The sequence below is a fragment of the Pseudophryne corroboree genome, chromosome 1, assembly GCF_028390025.1.
Source record: "Pseudophryne corroboree isolate aPseCor3 chromosome 1, aPseCor3.hap2, whole genome shotgun sequence".
Taxonomy (NCBI): Eukaryota; Metazoa; Chordata; class Amphibia; order Anura; family Myobatrachidae; genus Pseudophryne; species Pseudophryne corroboree.
Window position 1 is genome coordinate 818,522,000 of NC_086444.1, and position 16,034 is coordinate 818,538,033.

The following is a 16,034-nucleotide window of genomic DNA, read 5'->3' on the forward strand; positions in this document are numbered from 1 at the left end:
GTGTAGTTGTGTTCTAATATAAATGTGATGGCGGTAATGGTGAAGTTTGTTTGTTCAGAGTGTAGTGTGTTGTCCTGTAGGAGGAAATGTTTGGTGCTGTCTGTCCCGTGTGTGTGTGTGTGTGTGTGTGTGTGTGTGTGTGTGTGTGTGTGTGTGTTCTATTATTGTATAGAGGGAGGTAACATCACTAGTTACCAACAGCATATCGTCTGTCCATGTCAGGTCCTGTAATAGTTGGAGAATGTGTGTTGTATCTCTGAGGATTTTTGTATAATGACATATACTTGAAGAAATAAAATCAATGTATTTGGGCAGATTGGATGTAAGAGAGTAAATGCCGGAGATAATCGTTCTCCCTGGTGGGTGTACTGTGTTTTTGTGGCCCTCTATGAGGTAGTAGAAAACTAGAATGATTGGATTTGCAAATTTGAGGAAGTCGAATTCTTTCTTTTTTATGATCCCTAAAGATAAAACTTGTTTTAGGAGTGAGTTGTAGCGCTTGTGTGTATTGTTGTGTTGAGCCGTCGTTCAGTCTATTGTAGGTTTGTGTGTCTCCTATGAGACATTTTGCCTCTGGATCTTCTCCCCAATAGCTTATGCCATTTCCAGGTAGCGTTGACCTATGACATACTTTTTTGAAAATTCTTCCTGAAAGGGATGAGCGACTGCCGTGCATGCATATTGGCTGCATGGAACCCAAACCAGGAAGCAGTGTGATAGCATTACGCTATCACACTGCTTCCCGCTTTTTTTCCAGGGTGGAATCTTATCTGAGCCCGTTTCCTGGCAAGAGATAAATAGTAAATTGCATAAAAATATTTATTACATCTGCATTATAATTCTGATTCTGTAATAAACATGCCTCTAAGTGCGAAACTTTCTTTTTATGTTTACCCTGGAGATAGTTTTGTATTTAAACTGAATAGTTGGAATAACCTTTTCTTTGAACAATCCTGAGTGCCATATTTTCTTTGCTATATTCTCTCCCTTCTCATCCCTCTCTGTTTCTCTGCCTCCCCTATTTTAACGGACAGAGGTGGTACCCAGTGTAGTGTTCTTCTGCTATAGCATACCATTGTTGTAATACAGTTCATGGCTATTTGTATTACTGTAACTTTCTTTTCAGCTTGTAAACTGAAAAACACTGTGAAAATCCCACAACATCAGTAGTGTCTGTGATTCTCAAAACCACCCAGTCCGACACCATCAATCATTGCACTTAGATCACACTTCTTCAACATGTCTGGTGTTTGGTCTGAACAACAACTGAACCTCTTGATCATATATGCATGTTTTAATTATACTTTGACTTCCAGGCATGTTATTGGATGATTATGTATTTGCCTTAACAAGCAGGTGTACATAATAAAGTGGCAGTATACACACACACATTTCATTTTGTTGTATTTTAACTCTTTCCATCTATTGTAATTTATAAACTATATATGTAGCACTGGTTTTATGTACATGCAAAACACAAAGAACAGTATTATAACAGACTGAAATATGTGACAGTAGTTGTGCTGCACTGAAAGGCACATTTTTAGTTTTACACTGGTTATCTGAAAAATAAAAGGCTGACTGTAATATGGGGTCTATTTACTAAGCCTTGGATGGAGATAAAGTGGACGTAGGTAAAGTACCAGCCAATCAGCTGCTGTCATTTTTCAAACCCAGTCTGTGACATGGCAGTTAGGAGCGGATTGGCTGGTAATTTATCTCCGTCCGCTTTATATCCATGCAAGGCTTCGTAAATAGACCTCTATAACATCAATGTCATAAAATGTTTATGGCTACAGAGTGAGGCTGACATGACATAAGTTCAACTGTTAATTCAGCAGTGATTGAAGATTAGACATTATAGCTGTTTAGCCACATCCTTAGTGCAGGGGTGAAGATCAGAACAGATCCTGTAATGGAGACAGAGAGGAACAACCATAGGAAAATACGATCCAGAACCTGAGCCACGAATTTCCAGTCTTGAACTACCTAGAATAAATTGTTAGATAGAATTGTTAATTAATACTGTAAGAACATATAGAATTATGCTACAATATATTCAATAAAACGTTCACATCTTTATATTTAAAATGACTATTTAAATTGTCTATTTTTTAAATAGCCAACATGGATACACAGATCAGGCAGCACAGCATTTATATCTAAAATGAGTAACATAAATTGAGGCAAAGGGGTAAATTTACTAAAGGTTGATTTTTAGATCGATTGATTTTAAAACTGATCTAAAATCACCCAACATTGACAGGATTTCCAAACCAAAATCCATATATTTATCATCCGTTGGGTTTCAACTTCAATCGAAACCCGATGTTGATGTCAGTCGGGTTTTGCAGATGTAAATCATTATTATCTGTACAGTGCTTCTTGGGGACAAAAGTAAATGAAATAGTTTTTGGAAATTAAAAAATAGATCTACAAGCAGCTACCCTGACCTCTGTGCCTGGTCTGGTAGTGGAAACGCTTTTATAAGACCAGTGTGAGGTCCCCCCGTTTTTCCAGTAACCAGAAGTGGGCTGAACCAGATGTAGGGCTTACGCCGGAGCAGATTGACACAGATTATAAGGTCATCCTACCATCACTTATAACCAGCCCCAAACTGGTCAGCTCAGTACTGGAATTCATCAGGAAATGGGGACACCCCGAAAAATGGGTCCCCCTTCAGGCCTGGGTTGACAGCCTGGCATTATTTCCCACATTCCTGGTGGTGGCCGATGAGGTGTTAATGGTGTAAAAAAAATAGGATTAAAGTTCTTTACAATGGACATGTCCCAGCAAGCATGCCCCGGTATGCAGTCACTTGGCAAACCACAAGTGCCAACATGCCTGGACATTAAGGACCCGCTGGCACCTATAGTCCCACTGTAAAGTGTGTTAACCCTTTATTAAACACACTCACACTTCATATTGACCTACTCCTTGGATGTGCTCGGTCCTTTGCTCCATGTAGTAGTCCACGAGTCTTGGTAAAATGATAAAACACTGTGACCTGTACCAGAATGGACATGCTGTACAGTATGTACAGCGCTATTCCCAATATGACCGTTCCTGCGAGTCACTGCCATAGGATTTAATAAGGAAGCACTGATTGTCTGAGAGCATCCGACTCTTAGCCAATCAGCAGATGGAAATATTTAAATAGAAACAAAGGGCCTGAATTTGAGTTGGATGCAGAACTGATGTAGGATATAGTGAAAGATATACCTTCTCCCCGTGCTCCAGCCACAGCCTGGTAACGTCTGCTGGACCTGCTACTATATCCGACACAGACGCCCGACGAAACAGCACTGTACTCGTGGGTAAGTGTTGTCGCGACCCGGCAGAGAGTTGTTGGAGCGACTCTTTCTAAGGTACGTATAAGACGCTGTTTAGAAAGATCACTCAGAAAAATAGTAAGACTATAAAAATAAAATAAGAAAGCTTAGGGCTGCTAAATAACCGCAGCCCGCTGACCATGGTCCGGCTCCTGCCTCACCAAACAAAAAACTGATTTGCCTGAGCAAGGAGGCGGGGATATATGGACGGGCCAGATGCATGCTGAGAGGCCGGAAAAGCTTTGACCGATTGGTGCAAATCCGCTGTCACTTCATCATATCCCAATGTTATCCTTTGGATAACCTGTGGACACTGACAGAGAAATTTTTGTAACTGCATGTGTCTGAGTGGCACTGCACATGCGTCCCGATGGTGTTCATGCAGAGATGCAATACAGATGTGAACACTGTTTCTGAAATATATTGGGTGTTACTGATTGTCGACGTGCCTAAACATGGAGCTGTGTCTTATGAGAGTGCTGAAGGGGTGTAGTGGGCATACCCCTGAGAGAATATGCTGACACAGCCACTCCATTACTCATATAGGAGGCCATACTCTGACAGATAAACTGTACCAACCATAGGGTTAAGTTTCAGTGGTGCGACCAATGGTGTCTAAATGCACCAAGAGGTATTTCAGCACGTATGAACGCTGATATTTGGCGCCTCAGTCCTTCAACTTTTGGATGCATGGATATACACTAGGGAAGGGCTTTGTAGCAGCATTAGCATAAAGTAACAGGCACAACTGCGGCAAAAGATGCACGGAAGGCCACGGCAGGGTCCAACGCAGAATCAAGGCCAATTGGTAATTTACAAACTGCAAAATATGCCACCCATTATTTATTTTATACAAAAGTGCCTACATTCTGCCCCTTAAACAGTCTGAGCATTATTTAGAGTGTGTGTAGCAGGTGCGGTTTAGCAGAGGAGAGAGCCTGTGAGCAGGCTCCACGCATGCTACCTCCTTTCTGACAGTGCAGTAGACTCTGACTTTGTGCAAGAGTGTACTGTGCATGCGCTGGTCTCCAGGAACATGGTGCCCACTATGTTCTCAGAGACATTTCTACTGCACATAAGCAGATCTCCATTTTCCCGGGGATTTCTTTATGCCTTGCTGGTCAACATGTGACTCTGAAAAGGTAAATGTAATTATTTGGTGCAGGGTGAGCGGTGTGAGCCCCCCTGGACTCGGGGCCTGTGTTCACAGCACAGCTTGCACCTATTATAGATACCCTGGGGCTATACAATACTCTCTCATTTTTATTCCCAACTGCCTATAATGTTACCTGCACCTGAGAATGATCCTCTTTATAACTAATACCACTTTTACACCAAAATCCTGGGTCTGACCCAGGATTTGGAACACTGTTCCAAGCCGGGCCAAACCCGGGACTCACCCCATTTATACTGCAGTGCCAATCCGGGATATTCCCGGATCGGCACCGTTTACACTGCACCCGGGTGCAGTGTCTTGTGGGCTGGCGCTTAGAGATGATGTCATCTCCAAGCGCCGTGAAATCCTGCAGACCGGTGCTCCAGAGCATCTCGCTGGTGGCAAGCCTAGCAATCTGGAAGCTGCTGTGCTGCCCCTGACCTCCGGCGCTTCCAGGCACCAGACATGGTGCTGCTGTCTGCATAGACAGCATCTGCCATGTCCCCAACCGCTGCATGGCAACAAGCACGGCGCCGATGTCTGCATAGACAGTGTGTGCCGTGATCCCCAGCCTCCCGACCGCCCGCCGGACACTGCGGTACGGGAATGTTTGCCATGCTGTAAATGAGTGCCAGGTCGGCCCACCTGGCTTACCCATTTACACCGCCTCCTACCCGGGTCTTACCCGTGTCCAACCCTGCGTACAAGCCAGGAAAGTGGACCCGGGGTTTAGGAGAAGGACCTTTTTACACCGCCTGCAGTCCTGGGGTTTTGCGCGCTCCCGTGCAAAATCCCGGGAAATTTCAGGTGGTGTAAAAAGGGTATAATACCCCTTTTTCACCGAGCTTTTGACCCGGGTTACAGCTTGGTGTAAAAGGGTCCTTTGAAAAATAACCCAGGTCAAGTGACCAGGGAATCTGACCCTGGTAGCCACCAGGGTAGATGCTAGAATCAAGTGGGCTAAGGGACCTTTTCCGTAAGGGGGAGGAGTTACGATGCAAGGGGGAGGAGCTAGGCCAGCGGGATAGTTCCTCTACTATCCACGCCACCAACTATTACCTTTAGTAATTAGGTGGTGAGCGGAGCGGAGCGAGCCACCGTGCCCGAAGCGTGGCGAGCGAACTTTTCGGGTACCCTGTTCGCCCGTAGCTCCTCCCCCTGGTGACGTAGCTCCTCCCCTCAATACGTCACAAGGTCCCTTCAGCCCCTCCGATATAGAACCAACCTAGCCACCAGGGTTGGACCCAGGTAATGGTGCAGTGTAAACAGCTCGAGACAGATTATCTGACCCGGGTTATGCTTAAAAGCTGCTGACTGGCTGTGTATGCAGAGGTCTAACTCAAGGGAGGGTCTGTCTATGAGTGACATGCAGGGCAGACCTGGGTTTAGTGTAAATAGGGTTGAATCTGGGTTTTTGGTGTAAAAGTGATATTAAGGGATCATGTGTTCTCTGCATGTGTCTGATCCCCACTGCCTTGTTAACTACCCACTATCACCCAATTTTAAATTGTGACTTGAATAGTTCTTGTTGCTAAATTTAAGCCCACTAATGTCAAGCACGCATACAACCACAAGCCTGCCAAAGGTGAGTATATTTACATCACTGTGCTAGAGAGTGAATCTAACAACACAATTTACCTCTAATAATAATAATAATAATAGTAATAATAATAATGAGATAAACAAAATTAACCCTTAACCTATTTGACAGCAATGCCCAAGAGCTTTTGACCTCTTTTTGTTTGTGGACCACTAATTGTGGATGACAATTTCAAGTTAATGATTGCTCTTTTTTACTATACATAATTGTTTGTTGAATGATAGGATTTTAGAAATAATTTGTTTATTAACGTTTTGTAAATAGTAAGTTTGCAAATGAGGATGAATCATAATTACCCATTATTAAAGGCATGTGGAATCACATTTTGGATTGCAACTCACAAGTTTAGAGTCTTTGCTATTTTACATGTTGTTCAGCTGAACTTGAACTATGATGGTACATACAGATCTCATTAATGTTACTTACTTGTCTAATAAAATGTTCCTTTTTGACATGAGTTGAGATGTACTTTATAGAATCAGCTGCCTTTTCCAGAAATGCAATTAGAATCTTTTCTCCATCATTTGCTTGAATGTGTTTCCTTTTGCCAGATATCTTTGATTTTGTAGCTGGGGCAGTATTTTCTGTATCCAAAAAGGAGAATTGATCAACATGTCCCTTCATACATAACAGTTTGGGAAGCTTCTGCAAGAAAAGTCCTTTCACCCATGGTGCCATAGGATGGTATGTTGCGGAAGATCGGTGGTGGACATTAATGACAAATACAGTCACTATGATCGACAAGGTTACAAATATCATGATGAATAAAAGATATTCTCCGATCAAGGGAATTACCTTCGATGAAGATGGAATAATTTCTTCAATGACAAGAAGGAAAACTGTAAGGGAAACTAGGACAGAAGTAGACAGAGAGAGCTTTTCTCCTTCATCAGATGGTAGGTAAAACACAAGGACTGTTAAGAACGACAACCCAAGGCAGGGGACTATTAGGAAAAGAGTATAAAATAAAGGAAGGCGCCTCAAAACAAAGGAATATGTAATGTAAGGATAAGAATAAAGTCCATCTTTCCTCATTCCTTTCAGGCCTGTGGCATTTAGAATATCCCATTCTCCATTGTCGAAGAAGTCTTTTCTATCAACATTTGCATCTAAAAGAATGAGGTCAACCATGTTCCCATCATAAGTCCATGATCCGAATTTCATTGAGCAGTTTTGACGGTCAAATGGGAAATACGTGACATCCATAGTGCAAGAGCTTTTATAACTGGCTGGTGGAGTCCATATTACTGTACCATCATATTTTACTATTGCTTTAGTCATAAGAGATCCCTCAAAACGGCCATCGGCACTGAAAGACAAGTGAAAGTCAAACAAACATCTATGTATTTTTATACATATATTTTCCATAACCATTTGGATATGTTATTACAGTACAGGGAACATGTGATAGCAACATGTCATGCACAGGTAGAACCTAGTGCTCTTACTTCCTCTTATAACTATACCAGCCAGGAATGGAGAAAAGACAAAGCATGTTTGTAAGCAGCTGACCCAAAATACATACGTTTGATGCTTCTAAAGGACAGCTGTAAGAATTCTGTACACCATGACCTGCAGTTTTATACAAGACACAGTCTTTATTCAGTCAGTCTTTTTTTTAAATTGCAATTTTTCAGAGTGCGCATGTGACTTTTGGAACTTTCTTTTTGTCTCAAGTCTGACTTGAGGTGATCTCTCACTAGGGGGCTGAGACGGGCTGGAATGGGCATCACAGGAAGTGTGACTATAACTGCAGTGGCTGGGCAGTTGTAACAAAGTACAACAAAGTGGCTATGAGTGGGCATGTATTCATAAATTGAGGCAAACATAGCTCAGAAGAGTCTCAAGCACAACCTCCCAAAGGGTCTGGCTTGATTCAACTCCTGGTGTAAGTGTTAAAGTTAAAAATGGTAACTGCACAGCTGCTAGTTATAACTGCGTCTGATTGGTTGAAACTGTGAAAAACACACCCATTTGATCAAATGTAGTGAAACAGCAGGAGCAATGTTTTACACTGCAACTGCAAGTAACCTTCATTTTTCAGATAGAAAGACTGATTCCAAGCACAATTGGGGAGGGGGAAAACTGCAACTATATTTAAGTGTTGAAATAGATTTTTTGCTAATTATATTTGCATCTGCTTAGCGGAGCAATTCAGATGCTCCATATCACTTGGGAACTTATTACCTGCACTCTCCGTCCATTTACTTCAATGTATTTCTGTTGTGTACTGCGATATTTAGCATTTCTGTACTGTCCTTGAAACCATGCCTCCATTCACAATCCAGTTTCATCCCAGGCAGGGGGAGGGGGTCATAGATTGAGTTTTTAAATGCTAATGAATGAATAGTTTGCAGAGATGAGACTTTAAAAAAAAAAATGCATTTTGTTATTGACTCTGAATAAAGCTCACAGGGTCCAATAAAGACAAGGGTAGCATGGGTGATACAATTCTGCATGCTCTGCAACATATGGAGAATCTTCTGCAAATAAGTAGAATAATTGTAAATTCAACACAATGTGCTATACGGATCTACTACGATATCCTGGCTGTCTGGATTCCGGCGCCCAGTATACCAGCGCCAGGATCCCAACCGCCGGAGTGCCGACAGTGGGGTGAGTGCAAAAGAGCCCCTTGCGGGCTCGCTGTGGGCACGGTGGGGTGCTACACATGCCACATTATTTATTCTCCCTCCAGGGGTGTTATGGACACCCCAAGAGGGAGAAGAGTTGTCGGTATCTGGTATGCTGAGCGCCGGGATCCCGACAGCTGCACAAACATGGGGGCTGATTTAACTGCAGCAGCAACATTTTTCTCTAATGGACAAAACCATGTGCACTGCAGGTGGGGCAGATGTAACATGTGCAGAGAGAGTTAAGATAGGTACACACTATACAATTATATTATACAATTATATGTCAGATTTAGCTGGTTGGAATTAAAATTTGGTAATGGATGAGAGCAAATGGCAATCGACAATTTGATCCCAAACACTGGAAAACTAACACAACCTGTCATTCAAACAAATTGGTTAAACACAAATTTAACCAACTTGGATGAACGACTGTTTTTGTCCATTTTGCCGTTTTTGGGAGCAAATAGTCGATTGCCTTTTGCTCTCATCCATTACCAGATTTTCATTCCAACCAGCTAAATCTGACAGATAATTGTAAATTGTAAATTGCAGTGTAAAAAATAAAGCAGCCAGTATCTACCCTTGACAGAAACAATATAATCCGGCCAAATCTAAAGGTGTGTATACATGTACTGATGTGTGCTGAGCGATCTAACACAGAACGCACGGCACACATATCTCCCCCGCTCAGCGCACAGAGCGATGTGTGGCGAGCGAGGCTGGGGGGGGGGGGGGGGGGAGAGGAACGCTCACTTCACACAGCGGTGAAGTGAGCGATCTAACTAGATTTGGACGATCTAGAACCAGCGATAGCGGCGTGTGGGTCCGCACATTGCTATCGCTATGGGGGGCATACACACGGAGAGATACGTGCTTAATTTCTAAACAATCTAGTCGAGTGTTTAGAAACGAAGCATACATCTATCCGTGTGTACCCCCCATTTACGCTCTCTGCACATGTTACGTCTGCCCCACCTGCAGTGCACATGGTTTTGGCCATTAGAGGAAGATTTTGCTTTTGTGATCAGGTCTGAATTAGGCACTTGGCTAGAAATGAGCTACACTAACCACGGAAAAAAACATGTAGTGCACTGTACAGATTATACAGTAAGCAGATAGTAAATTTACTGGAAAATGATCCCACAAACACCATAGTTCCATTTCACTATATGCCAGTAGAGTGTGTTTACATTACTGCTGTGCCAACACCCAGATCACAAGACTACAAACCTTGCCTGGAGAGCTCATCCTCAGCCACCTGAGGGAATAAATATGCACTCCAACTCTTCTTAATTTACATTTGTTTTGTTTTGGGGGTTTTCTATACAACTATTGTGAATGCTTTGTTGTGTACATATATTCTGTAAATGCTTAGTGACATCATTGAATGATTCTTGTATGTAGCCTACAACATTATATTTTGGATATGATGAATTGGTAGTTTTCACTTTAAATATTTTCCTTCCACTAAATTCATAGCTTAAGTAACAAATGAGGCGACATTGGAGCTGTCATTAGAGCTGTCTATATTATATTGTGCCATTTTTAGAATAGCTGTTTGTAAATAACAATCTATTGGGTTTTTTAAAGGGGTAATTACTTACAAGGCAAAACCATGCCTTGTAAGTGATTGTCCCCTTTAAAAAAACGTCCGAGATCAGCCAGCATCCTGCACCTCCAGCAAACTCAGACTCCATTACATCCCGCCGATTGTGGGCTTATAGATTATTTTTTTTACTCTTTTAGTAATAGTTTTGGACAATTTAATTTTGGCCAGGAGAGGTCATTACTGTACCAGAACTTGATTTTGCCCTTAACTGTCCCTCTGAACCCTTTATCTCATTTAAATAATGTGACTGCAAAAATGTGGCTAACATCGATGGTATGTAACCATATGCCAGGGAGCCATCAATCTTTTCACCCACCGATGGTCATCCTTTCCTACCATGGAGTGGGCTGGCGGCCAATCAGTTACTGAGGGAGGGGCTTTGTGGTTGTCAGGGGGTGGAGCTCTGTCCCGACACAATGTAGAGGGGGAAAAAAACTATCAGGTTGGTCTTTCCCATCGATGGCAGGAAACCATCTGGTTCTCCCCATCGATAGCTAAAATATTCAACATCAGCCATAGACCAACAGGGCCAGCAACAGAAATCATGGGGCCCTGTACATCGATATCTTTGGGGTGCCCTTTAACTCTTCGCCCCTCCACGACCCCAATGTCTGAACACAACCTGTAAGCGCGCTGTGCCCATTACATACACATAGATACATATACACACACACGCATATATATATATATATATATATATATATATATATATACATACATACACACACACACACACTACATTCATACATACATGTGACCAGACACAGACTGTTACAATAGTTTGGGAGGGTGACAGGACCCAGGAGGGACTCACCGTCACTACAGCTCTCTTGTCTGTTGGCAGCACAGCTGCGGGGCTACGGGTGGCTGCTGCAGTCTGTAAATGGCACCATCACATGCTTGTGTCCGGCGCCAGCAAGAAGCTGTGATGTTCTTTGGTGGCAAGAGAACGGCTGGTGCAGCATCATCGTCATGGCGTTGCGACACCAGCACGCACCACTGGGACGGACTGGACCAAGTGACAGGCAGGGGGAAGGGGGGGGAGGTTGGTGCTGCCAAAGTCTTTTAATTAGCTTCTTTTACTAAATTGGCACCGGACAGGAGAGCAGTTTAAAAAGTAGTTATAGGAGCTGCAGTTCTGTATTAGGTGTCCTTGATCCAGGGCCGGCCCTAGCCTAATTTTTTTGGTATGCAAATATATATTTTGGCGCCCCTAGTAAAATATATACACCGCACAGTGCAGCCCAATATACATGCTGCGCCACACTACAGTATAGCCGCTTATACACGTTACACCACAGTATTATTATTATTATCCTTTATTTATATGGCGCCACAAGGGTTCCGCAGCACCCAATTACAGAGTACATAAATAATCAAACAGGAAAACAGAAACTTACAGTTGATGACAGTATAGGACAAGTACAGGGTAAATAAACATAGTTACATCAGCAGATGACACTGGAATAAGTATCAGGTGGCAGAAGACTGCTGGAGTTGATGCAGTTGAAGATTATTAAAGTAAGAAAGGATAAGCACATGAGGGAAGAGGGCCCTGCTCGTGAGAGACAGTAGAGTCGCTTATACACATTACACCACAGTAGAGCCACTTATACACGTTACACCACAGTATAGCTGCTTATACACGTTACACCACAGTATAGCCGCTTATACACGTTACACCACAGTAGAGCTGCTTATACACGTTACACCACAGTAGAGTTGCTTATACACGTTGCACCACAGTATAGCCGCTTATACACGTTACACCACAGTATAGCCGCTTATACACGTTACACCACAGTATAGCCGCTAATACACGTTACACCACAGTAGAGCTGCTTATACACGTTACACCACAGTAGTCGCTTATACACGTTACACCACAGTATAGCCGCTTATACACGTTACACCACAGTAGAGCCGCTTATACACGGTACACCACAGTATAGCCGCTTATACACGTTACACCACAGTAGAGCCGCTAATACACGTTACACCACAGTAGAGCTGCTTATACACGTTACACCACAGTAGTCGCTTATACACGTTACACCACAGTATAGCCGCTTATACACGTTACACCACAGTAGAGCCGCTTATACACGGTACACCACAGTATAGCCGCTTATACACGTTACACCACAGTAGTCTCTTATACACGTTACACCACAGTATAGCCGCTTATACACGTTACACCACAGTAGAGCCGCTTATACACGTTACACCACAGTAGAGCCGCTTATACACGTTACACCACAGTAGAGTCACTTATACTCGTAACACCACAGAGGAGACTCTTATACACATTACACCAGTGAGGAGTTGCTTATACATGTTAAATAGATTGTATAGAGGGCACACTGACATGGTGATATGGTGTAGGTCCCAGGGGAACACTGAAACCCACACACAGACCAGGAGCACACTGAAACAAAAACAGATTGTATATGAGCACATTGACACACACACACACACACACACACACACACACACACACATATATATACACACTGTGTAGGGACCAGATGCACACTGTCACACAGATTGTATATGGGCACACTGATATATACACATATACACACACACACACACAAACATATTGTACAGGGGGAGCTGTCTGCCAGGCAGATAAACCTACCTTCCAAATCTCCTCTCTCTGCCACAGGGCAGCCAGTGGCGGATGCAGACAGGGGCGAAAAGGGTCAACGCCTCCCCTACACTGTACTGTGCCGGGATAAATGGCCGGCCGCCGGGTCCGGTTTTTCAATACTTCCGCCCGGCGCCAGCGGCAGGCAGCACTCACTAACAACACTGCCCGTCGCGGTGCGCCCGCAGCTGCCGCCGCTGAGTCTGAGTCACTGTCAGTGTGTGACAGTGTCAGTCAGCGTAAGTGCAGGGGCTGGAGGAGGCGGAGACGGAGCAAGCTGCTGCTGCAACTACAAGTGTGTAACATTACGGAGTCTGACTCCCCTCCCTAGTCCCAGCGGTAGCGTCTAGTTTCCCTTCATGGAGAGGACCTTCCAGGTCCTGATCATGAAGGGAGCATAGACACAACCCTGTCTCAGCTGCTCCGGCTCCTCCTCAGTGATATGATGCCTCTGCACAATGACAAACACTGTCATGCGCAGTAGGCATTTGTGGATGCCAAGGTTTCATTCAGGGGCAGGCTGGCGCCATTTTTACAGCAGCAGAGGAGCGGGCACGGAGAGAGGAGCTAAAATCTGTCATTGCCTCGTTGTGTGTGTAGGTGAGTTGTGTAGATCTGTCACTTTCCCTGTCCCTTTATCACTCTCCCTGTCCCTATGTCCCTGCTGTCTCATTCCATGTGGCATGATGTGAATTTCAGCTCATTCTGTGTGCTGTAATGTGAATTTCTGCTCATACAGTGTGCTATAATTTGAATTTCGGCTCATTCAGTGTGCTATAATGTGAATTTCGGCTCATTCAGTGTGCTATAATGTGAATTTCGGCTCATTCCGAATTTCGGCTCATTCAGTGTGCTACAATGTGAATTTCGGCTCATTCAGTGTGCTACAATGTGAATTTCGGCTCATTCTGTGTGCTACAATGTGAATTTCGGCTCATTAAGTGTGCTACAATGTGAATTTCGGCTCATTCTGTGTGCTACAATGTGAATTTCGGCTCATTCAGTGTGCTACAATGTGAATTTCGGCTCATTCAGTGTGCTACAATGTGAATTTCGGCTCATTCAGTGTGCTACAATGTGAATTTTGGCTCATTCAGTGTGCTACAATGTAAATTTCGGCTCATTCAGTGTGCTACAATGTGAATTTTGGCTCATTCAGTGTGCTATGACGTGAATTTCGGCTCATTCAGTGTGCTATAATGTGAATTTTGGCTCATTCAGTGTGCTACAACGTGAATTTTCGGCTCATTCAGTGTGCTATAACGTGAATTTCGGCTCATTCAGTGTGCTATAACGTGAATTTCGTGTCATTCAGGGTGCTACAATGTGAATTTCGGCTCATTCAATGTGCTATAGGGGGTCATTCCGAGTTGTTCGCTCGCTAGCAGATTTTAGCAGCATTGCACACGCTAGGCCGCCGCCCTCTGGGAGTGTATCTTAGCTTAGCTTAGCAGAATAGCGAACAAAAGATTAGCAGAACTGCTACTAAATAATTCTTTGCAGTTTCTGAGTAGCTCCAGACCTACTCACAGATTGCGATCAGCTCAGTCCGTTTAGTTCCTGGTTTGACGTCACAAACACACCCTGCATTCGGCCAGCCACTCCCCCGTTTCCCCAGACACTCCTGCGTTTTTCCCTGACACGCCCTGCGTTTTTCCGCACACTCCCAGAAAACGGCCAGTTTCCGCCCAGAAACACCCACTTCCTGTCAATCACACTACGATCACTTCACCGATGAAAATTCTTTGTTCGGACGTGAGTAAAGTGCTAAAATACTTACCGCATGCGCACTGCGTACCATGCGCATGCGCATTTTAGCCTTAATCGCTCCGTTGCGAAAATCGGCAACGAGCGATCAACTCGGAATGACCCCCAATATGTGAATTTCGGCTCATTCAGTGTGCTACAACATAAATTTTCGGCTCATTCAGTGTGCTGTAACGTGAGTTTCGGCTCATTCAGTGTGCTACAATGTGAATTTCGGCTCATTCAGTGTGCTATAATGTGAATTTCGACTCATTCAGTGTGCTACAATGTGAATTTTGGCTCATTCATTGTGCTATATTGTGAATTTTGGCTCATTCATTGTGCTAAAATGTGAATTTCGGCTCATTCTGTGTGCTATATATGTGAATTTCGGCTCATTCTGTGTGCTATATATGTGAATTTCGGCTCATTCAGTGTGCTACAAGGTGAATTTTCGGCTCATTCAGTGTGGTACAATGTGAATTTCGGCTCATTCTGTGTGCCAAAATGTGAATTTCGGCTCATTCAGTGTGCTACAATGTGAATTTCGGCTCATTCAGTGTGCTACAATGTGAATTTCGTCTCATTCTGTGTGCTACAATGTGAATTTCGGCTCATTCAGTGTGCTACAATGTGAATTTCGGCTCATTCAGTGTGCTATATATGTGAATTTCGGCTCATTCAGTGTGCTACAATGTAAATTTCGGCTCATTCAGTGTGCTACAATGTGAATTTCGTCTCATTCAGTGTGCCATACCGTGAATTTCGGCTCATTCAGTGTGCTATAATGTGAATTTCGGCTCATTCAGTGTGCTACAACGTGAATTTTCGGCTCATTCAGTGTGCTATAACGTGAATTTCAGCTCATTCAGTGTGCTATAACGTGAATTTCGGCTCATTCAGTGTGCTACAATGTGAATTTCGGCTCATTCTGTGTGCTATAATGTGAATTTTGGCTCATTTAGTGTGCTACAACGTGAATTTTCGGCTCATTCAGTGTGCTGTAACGTGAGTTTCGGCTCATTCAGTGTGCTACAATGTGAATTTCGGCTCATTCAGTGTGCTACAATGTGAATTTCGGCTCATTCAGTGTGCTACAATGTGAATTTCGGCTCATTCAGTGTGCTATAATGTGAATTTCGGCTTATTCATTGTGCTAAAATGTGAATTTCGGCTCATTCTGTGTGCTATATATGTGAATTTCGTCTCATTCTGTGTGCTATAATGTGAATTTCAGCTCATACTGTGTGCTATAATGTGTACCATTGTTGTCCTATTACTTATGCCATCACAGGATCTATTAAA

General features: G+C 43.5%; 1 protein-coding gene across 1 annotated transcript in view; it reads right to left on the reverse strand.

The window, feature by feature from the left end:
* Positions 1-1,275: 1,275 nt before the first annotated feature.
* CHRNB3 (cholinergic receptor nicotinic beta 3 subunit) overlaps positions 1,276-16,034 on the reverse strand; it is an 80,208-nt gene continuing 65,449 nt past the window's right edge. Inside the window, exons 5-6 of the mRNA XM_063919491.1 lie at positions 6,515-7,397; positions 1,276-1,989 (exon numbers count right to left, since the gene is read on the reverse strand). Coding sequence (XP_063775561.1) covers positions 1,852-1,989; positions 6,515-7,397 — 1,021 coding nt within the window. The 3' untranslated portion in view covers positions 1,276-1,851. The remainder of the gene's footprint in view (positions 1,990-6,514; positions 7,398-16,034) is intronic.